Raw genomic sequence first — 15,295 nt, 5'->3', positions numbered from 1 at the left:
ATATATATTGTGTAATTATTATTAAATATTACAGTTTCTGCAAACTCAGACGGGTCATAAAAATACTAAATTAAAAACTACAAAGTAAACATTAATATACATTTAATTAGATACATTTTGATTTTATTTTATTTCTGAGTGATTCACAACAAGAACACTTGGAAAGATTTGCTCAAATAAGCTGGAAAGACAAAAAACAAAGTAGTAATAAGCTTAAAGTGATTAATAGTTGGCGAAAAGAAAGTATTAATTAGACCTTGAGGTGGGTAGTAGTTGAAATAAAGTTAAAAGTAAATAATATCTGGAAAAAGTTGCAAGTAGTTAGCTAAGAGTCGGTAATGGATAACTGTTTAAAATAGTTCTCTAAATACTGGCTAATGGACAATATAAACCATTATATCTATCCATTAATAATAATAATAAATATAGCTTATGTTAAAAAAAAAAAAAAAAAAAGGTAAATTATAGAGCTATAAGGAAAAATTCTTAAAATAATAACCAGATGGTAATGATACGGGGCTAAAACGTCCACATTGTGACTTTGAAACGGTAGCAGTAAAAATCTGGACTTAACCATGCAGACCTAAACATCAGCATTTGATGGAAAACTGACTTTTGTGTAATTATTAATGTAAAATCACATTTAGTTTTAATTCAAATAAAAAATCTGGAAGACGAAGGGGAGTTCATCTAACAGGCCTGTTTGGATCTTTACCGTCTTCACATCATTATTAGTTTTTTAAAGTGTCCTGTCAGATGGTCACAACATTGGAGACAATGAACATCCATTTTATTGAGATATCTCTGGAGGTGATGGACCCTGAATAGACAATATGTCCTCTACATTAGGATGTGAATATCAAAAATAATGTGTTTAGTGTAAATTGAGCAGTTTATGTCGTATGTGTGTGCTGGTCAGGATAAGTCTAGACGAGGGATTAATGGAGCAGGATTACTGAGAGTGGATGGATGGAGGTAATTCAGCTAAAGCGAGCGGCTCTCGTGATGATTTAAAGAATCCAGCTAACATGAGTCCTGTGACTGTAGTTATCTGGAGAGAAGCTCCTGACAGGAAACGTGGAAATTTACTGCAGAGCTAGTTCACATAGGGACACAGGGAAATATCTGACAAAACCCATCAGGGCTAAAGAGGAAGAAAATGACCTCATTAAAATCTTAATTTAGACATCATTTACTACCTTTCTTTGGACTGTTTGTCTATATTTCTGTATTTCATTATCTGCATGTTAAAGCCATTGATTGTAGTTAACTGGTTAGCGTGAGGTGTGTCAGGTAGATTTGATAGGTATCGTTTGCTTCAGTCTGCTTCACCCACCGGAGCAATCCTGCTTTAGGCTGAAGTTATAGTTAACTAAAATAAGTAATAGCTGACTGAAACTAATTAATAGTTGGCTACAAGAGAGAAATCATCAGCAAAAAAATAAGTAGTAGTTAGATAAAAGTAATTAATAGTAGCCAAACCTAGGTGACCAAAGCTAATTAATAGTTGGCTGAAAACAAGTAGCTAGCCTGAGTGTTAGCAAAAAGTACGTAGTACTTAACTTAAAGTAAAATAAGTTCGCTAAGGAACTGATTGCCAAAATTAAGTAGTTGACTAAAATGTATTAATAGTTAGCCATACATAAGTGATAGCTATTAATAGTTAGCCAAAAGTAATCAAGTTAGCTGTACTAAGTATTAGTTAGCTAAAAATAAGTAGTAGCTGGCTAAAAGTAATCTGATAGTTAGCTAAAGGCAATAAATTATTAGCTGAAAGTAATTAATAGTTAGCAAAAAGTAAATAGCACTTACCTTAAAGTAAAATTAGCTAAAAGAAATTAACAAAATTAAGTAGTTGGCTAAAATGTATTAATACTTAGCCAAAAATAATCAAACGCTGGCTAAATGAAAGAAGGCATTAGCTAAAGTAAGTAGTAGTTAGCTAACAGCTGAAAACAAGTAGCCTAAGTGTAAAATAAGTAGTAAATAAGTTAGCGAAAGAAAATGATTGCCAAAATCAAGTAGGTATCTAAAATGTATTAATAATTAGCCATACGTAAATGATAACTAAAATTTACTAATAGTTAGCCAAATGTAATTCAAAAATTGTCTGAAAGAAAGTGAGCATTAGCTAAAGTAAGTCAAATTAAGCCAAAAGTAAGCAATTGGTGGTTAGCCATACTAAGTATCAGTTAGCTAAAAATAAGTAGAAGTTGGCTAAACGTAATCTGATAGTTAGCTAAAGGTAATAAATTGTTAGCTGAAAGTAATTTATAGTTAGCAAAAAGTAAATAGTACATAAAATAAATTAGCTAAAAGAAATTGCCAAAATGAACTTAGTAATAACGTTGTACCTGTACAATGACAATAAAGACACTCTATTCTATTCTTTATTAATAGTTATCCAAAAATAATCAAACATTGGCTAAAAGAAATTAAGCATTAGCCAAAGTAAGTAACAAAAACAAAACAACCAAAGAGACAAAAACTACCACAAAGTTACCTACACAACCAGAGGCAAACCACTCATGGAGACAAAAATCTAACACAAACAGACGAAAAAAAGGCCTACAAGGCATCATCAAGGATAGGAACACTTAATGGCGTCAGATATTATTGTGAGTTAATTTCCATTATTACCCAATCGTTGCCTCATTGTGCCACTATGACACATTAACACATTCTTGCTGAACTTATCTTTCCCTGAGCTTTCATGGCCTGTTGACACAACAGCAGATAGGATGGCGTGTTCTGACTTGTCTGCAGAATAATACTGGCTGGAGAGCCCGAGGCAGAGCAGCCGGAAGGACTCTCCTGGTGGGGGAATATGGGCGCAATGGAAAAAAAAATAGACGAGACTTAAGGAGAAATGCGGGACGTCCAGCGGGACCTCGTGTGAAACGTCCACAGGGAAGCTGAGGTGGTTGTTGTTGTTGTGCGCTGGGACCCTTGAGATGGCAGAATGTGCAGCCGTCCGTTACGTTCGGTGCACAGCCATGTCTCTACAGCCGTCCTCCCTCCGTCCCTCAGGCTCCGTCCTCAACCACTTTCATCATCCATGAGTCTTTTCCATGTCCCCTATGTGTATAAAAATATGATCCACCTTTGACCCGAGCTACACCGGTGACATAAACCTTAGAAGACATCAAATCTCTCACATATGTGCACATATTCTACTAAGAACGTTGTTTTACATCTCTTTTTTTAATTTACCGTCTGGGTCTCTGTCTTCATTTTATTTTATGTCTCTTTAGTTATAAAGTTTACATAGTCTGGTCATTTTAGCTCTGGTCATTAGGTGATTTTTTTTTTGTTTTCATTTTGTGTCTGGTCATTTTTACATCTTTGTAATTATCAGTGTGTCTCATGGTGGTTAGGTTGTGTCTTTTTCTTTCTCTTTGTCTATGTGGTTGTCGATTGTGTGAGTCTTTGCAATCATTTTATCTCTGTTTGGTAGCTTTGTGACCGTTTGTGGTTGTTTTGTTTCTCCTTTTGGTATTTGTGTTTGTCATCATTTTGTGTCTCTTTGTTTTAGTTTGACTCTTCGTAGTCATTTTGTATCTATTCGTGGTTGTTTTGTGTCTTTGTGGTCATTTTGTTTCTCCTTTGGTCATTTTATCTCTTTTTGGTAGTTTTGTGGTTGTTTTGTTTCTCCTTCGGTCATTGTGTCTCTGGTCATTTTATCTCTTTTTGTGGTTGCTTTGTGTGTCTTTGTGGCCATTTTTTTTTCACTTTGGTCATGTTATGTTTTTGTTTTGTTTTGTTTTGTTTTGCTCGATTTGTGTCTTTTTGTGGTCACTGTGTCTCTTTTGGGTAGTTTTGTGGTTGTTTTGTGTCTCTTCATGGTCATTTTATTTCTCCTTTTTGCTTATTTTGTGTCTATTTCTGGTAATTTTGTGTGTCTTTGTGGACATTTTGTTTCTTATTTTGCTCATTTTGTGTGCCTTTTTGCTAGTTTTGTGTCTTTATTTTGTGTCTATCTGTGGTAATTTTAGGTCTAAAATTAGGTCTTTGTGGTCATTGTGTCTGTTTTGGGTAGTTTCGTGGTTGTTTTGTGTGTCTTTGTTTTAGTTTTGACTCTTCATAGTCATTTTGTGTCCGTTTGTGGTTATTTTGTGTGTCTTCGTGGTCATTTTGTTTTTCCTTTTGCTCGTTTTGTGTCTTTATTTTGTGTATATATTTGTGATAATTTTGCGGTCATCTTCATCTTTGTTTTAGTTTTAAATCTTCGTGGTCATTTTGTTTCTCCTTTTGGTTATTTTGTGTGTCTTTGTGTCTCTTTCTGATCATATTATTTTCCTTTTTGCTTGTTTTGTGTCTTTATTTTGTGTCTATTTTGGTCATTTTGTGTGCCTTTGTGGTCATTGCGTCTCTTTTGGGTAGTTCCGTGGAGAGTTCCCAGTCTCTTTGTGATTGTTTTGAGTCTTTGTGGCCATTTTGTGTCTATTTTTGGTTTGTTTTGTGTCAATGTGTGCTCGATGCTTCAGGGCACTAGTAGTCCCACTCAGTAAACCAGTGTTCAGAAGACACTCCAGATTCTCTTTAATTTCATGATCATGTCTGATAGTAACCGCGATTATTAAAATGCAGGAAGACAGGAAGAACTGACAGGTGACACTTAATCATCACAGTATATATGTTGACGTGTTTCATAAGAAGTCTTCCATACTGATGCTGTTGCTTAGAATTGCATCCAGGAAGTCTTTTATTGTTTGCTTGTGTTTGCTTGTGGAAATGAGATGGAAGTATGATTCACAGGCTGCAAGAAGAAGCTTCTTTATGTGGGCGGAATGACTGCAGCGCCTCAGACTGTTCAACATCCACTGAAGCATCTGTGACGAAAACAGTGAATACCTGCCAAGGTGTGGCAAGGTGTGCTGCTGTCTGACTGGAACTCAACATACCTGAGCTCAAACCTGGCCTGGAGGACATTTTTATTCTCAAGACTAAACCGCAGTTATACATACCTCAGTTATTTCTCCTCTGTGTTGTTTTGTGCTTCTAAGTGGTCGATTGTGGTATGTTTGATGTCTCTTTGGTTGTTTTGTCTCTTTGTAGTAGTTCTCCAGAATGAATCTCTCTGCCAAGCTGTGGCAAGTCGTACTGCTCTCTAACTAGAACTCAACATACGTGAACCCAGTCCTGGCCTGGAGGACATTTTTATTCCCCAACACTAAAGTCATGTCCTGGAGCCTGGAGCCTGGCCCCTGGAGCCTGGAGCCTGGAGCCTGGAGCCTGCAGCCTGCAGCCTGGAGCCTGGATCCTGGAGCCTGGAGCCTGCAGCCTGCAGCCTGCAGCCTGGAGCCTGGATCCTGGAGCCTGGAGCCTGGAGCCTGGATCCTGGAGCCTGGAGCCTGGAGCCCTCTAACTATTCCCCTGTAGCTGTGTCCACATTTGGTTAAATAAGATGACATGTGAATCTTCAGAGTCACTGCATCCTAAATGCATTAGATGTTCTGATAGGGTGTCTATAATAATAATAATAATAATACATTTTATTTGGGGCGCCTTTCATGGCACTCAAGGACACCTAACAGCAACAAACAATAACAACAACAGATAAAAATGTCACTAATTAAAAAAATAAACACATTTTGGTTTTATGAATGTTCATAGCTTATAGTTCTCCACCTCTACCTGGATGCATCATTCATCATCAGACATAAAACCAGCGAACTCACCTGGAATAGAGCAGCCTAGGCCTATAGCAGCATAACTAAAGGATGGGTCCGGATCACCTGAGCCCTCTCTGACTATAAACTTTATCAAAAAGAAAAGTTTGAGGCCTTAAAGGATCGGATGGGCCTGGCAGCTGAAGGCTCTACCTCTTATCTTTCTTCCTCATCAACCATCAACCTCTCATATAACATGAATCAGCTGCCGGCTATCTTGTACTGTGGTTTGTATCATGTTTAGATGCTGCATGTTTGCATTAATCAGATGTAAGTTTATATCCGATTAGAGACAGAAAGAAGCCTTGAGCTGTGTTTTACTCAAGATTTCTTGACCCTGTCACCTTTGTGCTTCCTCTGAGTGTCTTAGTCAATCATCCAACCTTCCTTTTATTACTGAGACTCTTGGAAAGAGTGACGCCAATCACTTTTTTAGATAAGATTAGATTCAACTTTGTTGTCATTACACATTTACAGGTACAGAGCAACGAAATGCAGTTTAGCATCTAACCAGAAGTGCAACAGGCAGTAAGTGCACGTGGCATGAATAGTGTGGTGTATAATAGTATGGTGCAGGTTGTTTTTTTACAGCATATGGACAATATGTACAGATCAAACCTATGTACAGGTGAGACCATATATACAGGTTAATGAGCAGGATATACACAATGACTGAATGAGGTACTATGAACATATTATACAGATGGATTTGTTCATTAAATTTGAGTAGACTATAAACAGGTGCATAAACAATAAGCAGTAGCTGCCTAATGTTATTAAACTAGTGCAATATTCTGTACATAGTACTGTGCTAACAGACTGTTTAAAGTGAGCATGTGCAGAGCAGTCCAGTAGTGCAGTGGTGATGGTGTAAAAGTCTTTGGTCAGTGAGGGAATGAGGAGTTGACGGGTGTGAGTGATTTGGTGTGTAGGGGTCAGCAGGGGTCAGCAGGGGTCAGCAGGGTCCGAGTTCAGTAAGGTCACAGCTCTGGGAAAAAAGCTATTCCTCAGTCTGCTGGTCCTTGTACGGAGGCTTCTGAAACATCTGCCTGAGGACAGGAGGGACAATAGTCCATGAGCCGGGTGGGAGTAGTCCTTCAGGATGCTGCGAGCTCAACGCAGACAACGCTTCTTCACCATTCAAAGAAGAACAGCACTGGTTTTAAGTTACTAACAATCTCCTCATGGCTTCAAAACAACCTGGCCGTGGAGTTCCTCAGGGTTCTTTCCTCGGGCCAATACTTTTCACATTATATATGTTTCCCTTCTTGTTAAAAAGTGAGTTTTTCTTTCTTTCATAAAAGCATCCGGGGACAATCTGACGTGTTATTGATGCTACATAAACAAATAGAACTGAATTAAATTGTCTTTGTGACATAATTATATTTTTAAAATGACCAGTCTGTCACGGTTTTAACAAAGACAGTTTAGAAGTGTGGGAATTCTCGTGGAATACTATTATTATAATTAACTAGGGTTAATAATTGCAACCTGAGGAGAGACTTCTTAATCGATGTATAAAAGTCTTGGCGCAGGTTTTAAGGTTGTAGCCAAACTATTTATAGTGTGATATCCTAAAAGTAATCTCATGTAATAATTCAAATCGAAAGTTTGTCATTTGATTTGAACCAGTCATTTGTTAGTCAGTCTGTTCCCTGGAAAATAATTGAAGTGATGTCGAGAGTTTCCAGAGAACGGGAAAAGGAGGATTCACGAGAAGCCGCTGCGCCCTCCCTTCTCCATGTTTTATTATTTTTTTATTTTTTTACTGCGCGCACGGACGGGAGGGGGAGGAAGGGGGGGGAAGGGGGAGGAGGGAGGAGGGGAGCGTCGGGCGTGCGCCCTCGGCAGACACTCAAGCGCAAAAGACACACGGCTCATCCGCTCGCCTCCCCATTGACGTCAGTCCGGTATCACATGAACGAGCAGGGACCAATCGGCGCTGCGCTGCCGGAGAGAGCTGGCTCCTTCACACCGAGATACGGGGGGGAAGAGAAGACCGAATAAAAGGAAACGGAGCCAGTGAGCCTCGAACGAACGTAAAACCCCTCGGAGGAGCCGAGAGCCGCGCCGTTGGATATTAGCCCGAGTTTGTCCCGGTTCTCCTGCGCTCCTCGCTCTGGATTATCGCTGCGTTTGGCACCGGGGCGGACGCGCTGGATAAGGCCATGGCCTCGGCATATTGAGTCGCTCGTTTGGTGGTGGCGGCGGCTGCGGGGAGGAGGAAGGGGGGTGGAGGAGGAGGAGGCGAGACGCTCACTGTGGAGACAATTCACGGGGCATTGTGTGCGTGGAGGAAAATGGTGGATCGTTTTCTGTGTGAGACATAAACGCGTCTGGGTGTCCTGCTCTGAGACTGAGCGTCTCTGCGTCTCTGCGCCTCGAGGCTCCGCTCAATCTGAGGTCGTGTTGTAGGTAGGTACCCCGTCCCCCCTCCTTCCTTCCTTCCTCCCCTCCCTCCCTCCAGCTCGATCCCAACGACCTTACCCGTTTCTATTTTTTGAAATATTCATGTCGGATTCTTGTATCGTCGCGACGCGTCCACCCTCCCCTCACTGAGAGCGACATTTGGAAACAATAAACAGTTGGATTACTGAACTCATGGATTTCAACAGCGGCAGCGGCGGAGTAGGAGGAGGTGGAGGAGGAGGTGGTGGAGGAGGTGGAGGAGGAGGAGGCAACGAGCTGCACAACAACCAGTTCTATCAGTGCGAGGAGAACAAGCCTCTGCTCGGGGAGATGTCGGAGGGGAATAATAACAACACCAAGCCTGGAGCGGGCCCGTGCAAGAGGAGCCTGCACCACTGCAGCAGCAGCGGGATGCGATACAAGCTGCTCCACGAGGGGGACATCCAGGTGTGCGTGGTCAAGCACCCCCGCACCTTCCTCAGCAAGATCCTCACCTCCAAGTTCCTGCGGAGATGGGAGCCGCACCACCTGACGCTGACGGACGGCAGCCTGACCTCGGCCACCGTGAGTAGCCTCCTGTGCCTTGTGTTGTGTGTGTGTGTGTGTGTGTGTGTCTGTGTGTGTGTGTTGATATATGCTGCGTTTCACATTCCTCACTCAGACTTTGCTGTTTGTCTTTTCTTGTCCGGACGCGCAACCAGATTACGCACAGTCAGATGTTGACGCACTTTACAAGAAGGCACGGTGTCACCGCTTCTTATCATAATTTACCCCCCCACCCCCTCAACACACACACATACATACCTACCCTGCCTACCTCCACCCCCGCACTAACACCTCACCATAAACCTGCATCACCTCTGAGAGGACGGTGCTGAGCTCAGGCTTTCAGTCTCAGTTATTGAGAACTCTTCTCTCATGTTGGTCTCTGGGAAGATAAACCAGAACCTTGGTGGGGGGGCAGGCGGGAGGAGGGCTGTCTTTCTAGGTCTTAGTGTTACTGACTTGAAACCAGGTGAAGGTCTGCCGCAGCGACCTGCAGAGAAACATTATACAATAAAATCACTTCCTGCCCGTCAGAGGAAAGTGGTGCAGAGAGCATGCTCAGATAACATCTTCTACAGTTTTCTCCTCTGCTGCTGTCTCGACCTGAATAAATATATACATGCCTCCATAAAGGTTCTGGTCTTCAGCTTTAGTTTCTAAGAACTGAAGGAGATGTTGAGTCAACTGTTTTGCAGAACTATTGAATCAACATGTGTTCCTATTATTTTGGCCACCCTAGTTTGCTCCATCCTCCACAGTGATCATCGGGTGAATCACCTCCTTTCTGACGCTGCTTCTACATCAACTCAACGTTATTTAGATCAGAATGACTTCACTAGTGTACCTAATGAAGTGGCCAGGGAGTGAAATGATGAACCAAACTTCATCCCAACGTCCTGGAGTCCAAGTTAACGTCTGGACTATTTACATTTTATTAAAACTAATTAAAAAAAGTGAAGTTTCCAGTAACGTAGGAGAAAGAACAGAACCAAGATCTCATCACATCAGGACGAGGTTTACAACGAGTCTGGATCTGCTGCTCTAGTTTATAGTTCTGAGAACAACTTAATGTACATCCACTGGCCACTTTATTAGGTACAACCAGTCCTGCTCTAAATCTAGTCCCCATGAAGGTTCTGGTAGTAACTCAGAGAGATGTTGATTCAGTGGAGTTTTCATTTTGTAGTATTATTGAACTGACACGTGTTCCTGTTATTTTGGCCACCCTCTACAATGATCATCCAGGTGAATCACCACCTTTCTGACGTTGGTTCTACATCAACTCAACATGAAAACAGTCATGAATGTGGGTTTAGTGCAGGACTGTCGTATTATAATGTTTTCTACGCCATTAAACACTAAACCCTCATTTTTATTCTATACTATAACCATAAATTATACTATACATGAAGGAACCAAAAAACTCTTAATTATTAACCCCAGCAGGACGCACACCTGTGGCTGTAAGCGTTCATCATTCAGCCTTCAGACTAATAAAAGCCTTTATTTCCCCTTGTGTTATTATCAACACTTCTGACATTTTCCACAAAGCCAGGTCCATTGTTTTATCAACACACCTTGTTCGAGGCTTTTTGGACGCCAGCCTATCACACCCACAGCAGAGGAGTGTGCTGAGCTGCAGCGTGCAGCGTCTTGGAGGCTGTTGTTATTACTGCTGGCTCCTTTACAGCTGATTTAAACCTGTTCAGGTCACCATGAATACAAACAGTGTGAGCCGGAGTATCACATTTAGAATATGTGAACTTCAGCCTTGTTTCCTTTAGCTCGATGGTGTAGCTCGTTGGCGGTGTCACATGATGATATCAGTCCATGATGCACTGAGCGGATATTAAGAAATCATCAAGGAGCATCATGGGACGTTTCTTCTGGTGATGGTTTGAGAAGCTACGATTGTTCCACAGCTGGTCCTCACGGGAACCGGCAGAAACTCTGGACGTTGTTGCTATTGTTGAAGTCGCTGACATGCAGACCACAGGAATGAATAGGTTACTCATTTAAATGTATACTTCAAAGCCTCTTGTGTCACAATGGCTCACAATCAAATACTCAAGGCCATTCATCTTTTTCAAACAATGAACCTCATCAAATATTCTACCATATAATAAACCAGATAAAACGTAACATATTCTGGTTCCCACGCTTCCTGTCCACATGTGTTCTACATTTCAGACTGATTGATAAAAGGAAATTAATCAGTAGGCGTCCTCTTCGGTGTCAAACGGCTCCATAGCATTTAAGGAAACTCAATCTATACGCGGACGATGTGATGTTCTCCTCATTTAGTTTTTTTTTTGGATGCATTTGGATGTGACTTCCTACATTTGGCTTTTTTTTTTTTTAAAAAAACTAGACGACCACATGAAGCTACTTGTAAAAGCTAAAAATGCAGCGTTTTACCGACTTCCTCCAACATTTCACTGTTTGGATTTGAATAAAATATTGTTCGTCATTAACTTGGAACCAGATACTATTGACCATATTTTGGTTCCCACATTTCTTGTCCACATGCGTAGTACATACGTGTTCTAGAGTGACTGATAAAGGTTTTTATGAGGAAATGAGTCAGTAGCCGTTATTTTCTGTGTCAAACCTCTCCATGGCATTTAAGGAAACTCAGTGTGTACGCAGACGATGTGATGTTCTCCTCATTGAGTTTTTTTTAGATGCCTTCCAATGAAAACTGTTGAAACAGGTCAACCTTGTCAACACACTATGACGTCCTACATTTGGGTTTTTCAAACAAACTAGACGACCACCTGAAGCTGCTTGTAAAAGCTAAATTCTAACATTCATAGCTATTAATTTTGACTTCTTCTTCAAACAGTACGTCTAATAAAATGTTACTCCTCATTAACTTGGGACCAGACAATATTTGACATATTCTGTTTTCAGACTGTTTTTTACAAGGCAGTGAGTAAATATTCGTCCTCTGAGCCAAACGTCTCCGTAGCATTTTAGAAAACTAATTGTACACGCAGACGGTGTTTTACCGACTTGCTGTATATTCCTGCCGTAACAATCTTCAAAGGCATCAACAGATATCAGTCAATATTAGTAAACCTACAGAGCATAATATCTAATATGCAGTGAAACTTGACCTTACAATAGCTTTCTGGTGAGTTTCCGGTTTTTGTTTCAATTCCCTCTCATACCGAAAACTTCTAAAAGCTGTGGTAGATTACCTGCTGGTGAACGTAGTGGAGCATTTAGCAGCTAAAAAGTCATATATTTCTCTCAGGAGCTGGTAGAGACTAAAAACAGCTGTAATATCTAGAATATTAACTAAAGTTTAATCAGCTGAATACCATCTTAACTTTGGGTGCTGTATACTCACGTGGAAACGTTGAAGCTATTGCTCAACACTATCCATACTAAAATCTCCCATATGGCCAATCAGCAGCTTTAATGGCCGATCTGTGTGAATAAACAGGAAGTGCAGACGTTGAATCGGCCATCATGTGGTTTTATTATTGGACTGTGTTTGCTAACGAGCTGATGGGAAGCTAATCAATGAATCGGGACCTTAACCTGAGACGTGCGAATCATCTTTTGCCAATAAGTAGTTAATTGTTGGTGATGGAGAGGTGTGGCAAACAAAAGGATGCCTGCTGACTCATTTCCTTGTAAAAACATTTTGTCAAGGAGTCTTAATGTTAGAGCTCATGTGTGGGAACCAGAACATGTCACATTTAATCTGGTTCTAAGTTAAAGAGGAACAAGAGCATCTAATGTCTTGAATGTTTGTGGTTAGTTATGTTAAATTAGTTGGAGCCATGCTAACATTAGCAGGGTTTAGCTTCTGTAATGTGTCTTTTGTGGTATATAAGTCAACATCTTTGGCATTTGAAGACATTTCCTTTCACTGCACAACTTTCCTTTCATAACTACTCACCCGATGAATCGATGCTAAAAGATTATTAACTCCAGCCCCCGCCCGGTGAACAGCTTGCACTTTGTTGAACACTTCCTCTATGTGTGTGTTTATTTCTTTACTGTGAGCGTCGCTGCCAGTGATTCTGTATTGATTGTGGTTGCCTTTGAACTTTGGACAGTCAACATTGGTCCTAAGAGACGGCCAGATAACCGTCTCTGCGGTGGCACAAATGGAGTATTTCTACATCTCTGACAATTCAAGTTGTTTATAAGAGTGGCATGTTTGCTCAGTTCCCAGGAACTCCCTGAATTTCTGTTTTCTCTCCCATCGGTTTACTACAATCAAATCTAAAATGGCTTCTGGGAGGCTGCCAGCCATGTTAGCAACAAGCTTTAATACCGGCTCATTTCAAATGTGTGTCTTCAGGCGGAGTCTCAAACTCGTCCAAATCTTGTGTTATAGATTCTCAACTGCAACACAGTTTAAAGCGTATGGCTGCGTACTGAGGAGATAACAATAATGTAAACTAAAGCTCACCACTTGTATCTTATGCTGGCTATCAATGCTTCTTTTGACTGTGCGTCACGCCACTGTCTTGTATTTGCATTCTTCCTGCTGTCAGTCATTTACATCGGTTTGTTTCCCTCCTACACTGTTTCTGCCCTCATGCTCTCTCATTATAATACAGCGGAATTCCAGATAAAACTGTTCCCATTAACATGTATTTCTGCTTCTGTTACCGGTTATGAAATGGGGCCTGAAACCAGAAGTCCCTTCCAAAACATCTGTTGCTCTGTTAGGTTTATAATTTAACTCGCTTGTTGTTGAGCTTCTACCAATCAGAGGCTAAATCTGTTTTTTGTTGACGTTGTTTCTGTACCACGCTGCAGTCATTTGCCACAAACAGATTAGTTTGCTGCTTTTAGATCCATATGTGGACGTACATATATGCACATGTCCATTTTCTATCCAACACTGAAAGTCCTTAAATTTGTGGTTGTTAATTTTTGTGAATATGTTTGCTCACTAAGCGTTAAAATAATGTGTCATGTTTGTGAAAGTGGTGGCAAAGGTCGCATTTTGGTGCACAACAGGACGTCTGCTGACTCACTGCCTTGTAAAAACTTTTATCAAGCTGGGTATGATTCTCAGAAATTCAAGTTCAAGACATGTGGAAACCAGAATATGTCAAATATTATCTGGTTCCAAGTTAACATGGAACATGTTTTGTCAAAGTGAATGGCTAACTGTTAGCATGTAGCTTTTTAGAAAACTCCAAATGTAGGAAGTGTGTCAAAATAAAATCACATGCAAAGAAAACAACGTCGTCGGCGTATAGTTTGAGTTTCCTATAATATAATGGAGAGGTTTGGCACAGAAAAATACGCCTACTGACTCATTCCACTGTACAAACTTTCCAAACAAAACCAAACAATATGAAGTATGTGGGGATCAGAACATGTCAAATATGTCTATCTGGTTTCAAGAGAATGTGAAATAATATTTTATTAGGTTCATTGGTTTAACGTCATCGTAGGTTTTAATGGTGTTCACCGTCCTGTATATTTGTTGACATGATTTATTCACTTATTTATGTTTGTTCATAGTACATTAATTTCCAAATGTGTCCAAAAAGTCACACGATGACAGTGTCGTGGATATTTAGTGATGTTTGACAAAGAAAAGCAGCTGATTTGATCATTTTTGAGGCAAAAATCTGAATATTTGCAGTTTTTTTCTTTTTCTGTGCTTGAAAAATTAACAAAGCCACCAAGGAATTATTCAGTTTTTCTCTATCTCTGTTTTTCTGTGATTCGTTTGCCAGGGAGGAGAGAATTATTTGAAACTGAAGGTCAGAGTGGATGTGGTTTGGTTGTGAAACTCTAATTTTGGTGTAATTCATGGTTAAAGCGTCCGCCTCGCTCAGAGACGTTGTTTAGAATGAAGTCAAGCATCTGATTTATCCAGACGTTCAGCGATCATGTGTCTGTGACTCGTCTGACAACACGAGGACGAGGGTTTGGGTTCTGGGTGTAGCATGAATGTGCATTTCCTCGTTTGGGCTCGTGGTTTCGTGGGCAGGAGAACAATGCCGACCCCACGCTCGGCGAATAACTGAGATGATATTTGAGGAGGAAAGCTTTGTGAAACGGAGAGAAGCTGCCAAGACGGGCTCGCTTTCGTTTGGTTCGCTTCAGGCCTCGTTCTATACGCTGCACAGAATCACTTCATATCAGTCATTTCAGTCGGTTAAGGAGGAATGATTAATGTGTCTTAGGTGTCGCTGGGCAGGAGGAGGGAGAGGTGTGACTCACTTTTCTTTCCCTTTTTACAGTCCGAAGTGACCAAAGTCAGAAAAAAAAACCAACCTGCATCACATTTACGTAAGAAGGTACTTCTGCAAGAAAGCACTTCCTGTGTCGTCTCGCTCACAAAAGGCGAGCGGTGAAAGAGTCTGGTGGCTCGTTATAGAAACAGGCCGCTTTTAAGAATCAATCCTCCTCCTGGCCAGAGGCTGAAGGCTCCAAACGTTACGCAAGAGGCAACATCACGCTTCATCTGGTGTGATCCTCGCCTCCTCTTATGTCTTTAATCATCAATAATTATTTTTAATTAAAAAAAAAAAAAAAAGATTTAAAGTTTTATTTCAAACCGTCTGACGTCCTTTTATCGGTTTACACGTTTACATTGATTGGTCCGTCTCCGTCCTGATCAATGGCTGAGATCGGAGATGAACCGTTACCATGGAGACGATCAGATGCACGAGTTTACG

The 15,295-nt window shown here is 40.7% G+C and overlaps 1 protein-coding gene across 1 annotated transcript in view; it reads left to right on the top strand.

The window, feature by feature from the left end:
• The first annotated feature begins 7,637 nt into the window (after positions 1 to 7,637).
• cmip (c-Maf inducing protein) overlaps positions 7,638 to 15,295 on the top strand; it is a 36,868-nt gene continuing 29,210 nt past the window's right edge. Inside the window, exon 1 of the mRNA XM_084554598.1 lies at positions 7,638 to 8,645. Coding sequence (XP_084410724.1) covers positions 8,274 to 8,645 — 372 coding nt within the window. The 5' untranslated portion in view covers positions 7,638 to 8,273. The remainder of the gene's footprint in view (positions 8,646 to 15,295) is intronic.

The sequence above is a fragment of the Chelon labrosus genome (assembly GCF_963514085.1).
Source record: "Chelon labrosus genome assembly, chromosome: 11".
Classification (NCBI taxonomy): Eukaryota; Metazoa; Chordata; class Actinopteri; order Mugiliformes; family Mugilidae; genus Chelon; species Chelon labrosus.
This window is presented reverse-complemented; position numbering and strand designations above follow the sequence as displayed.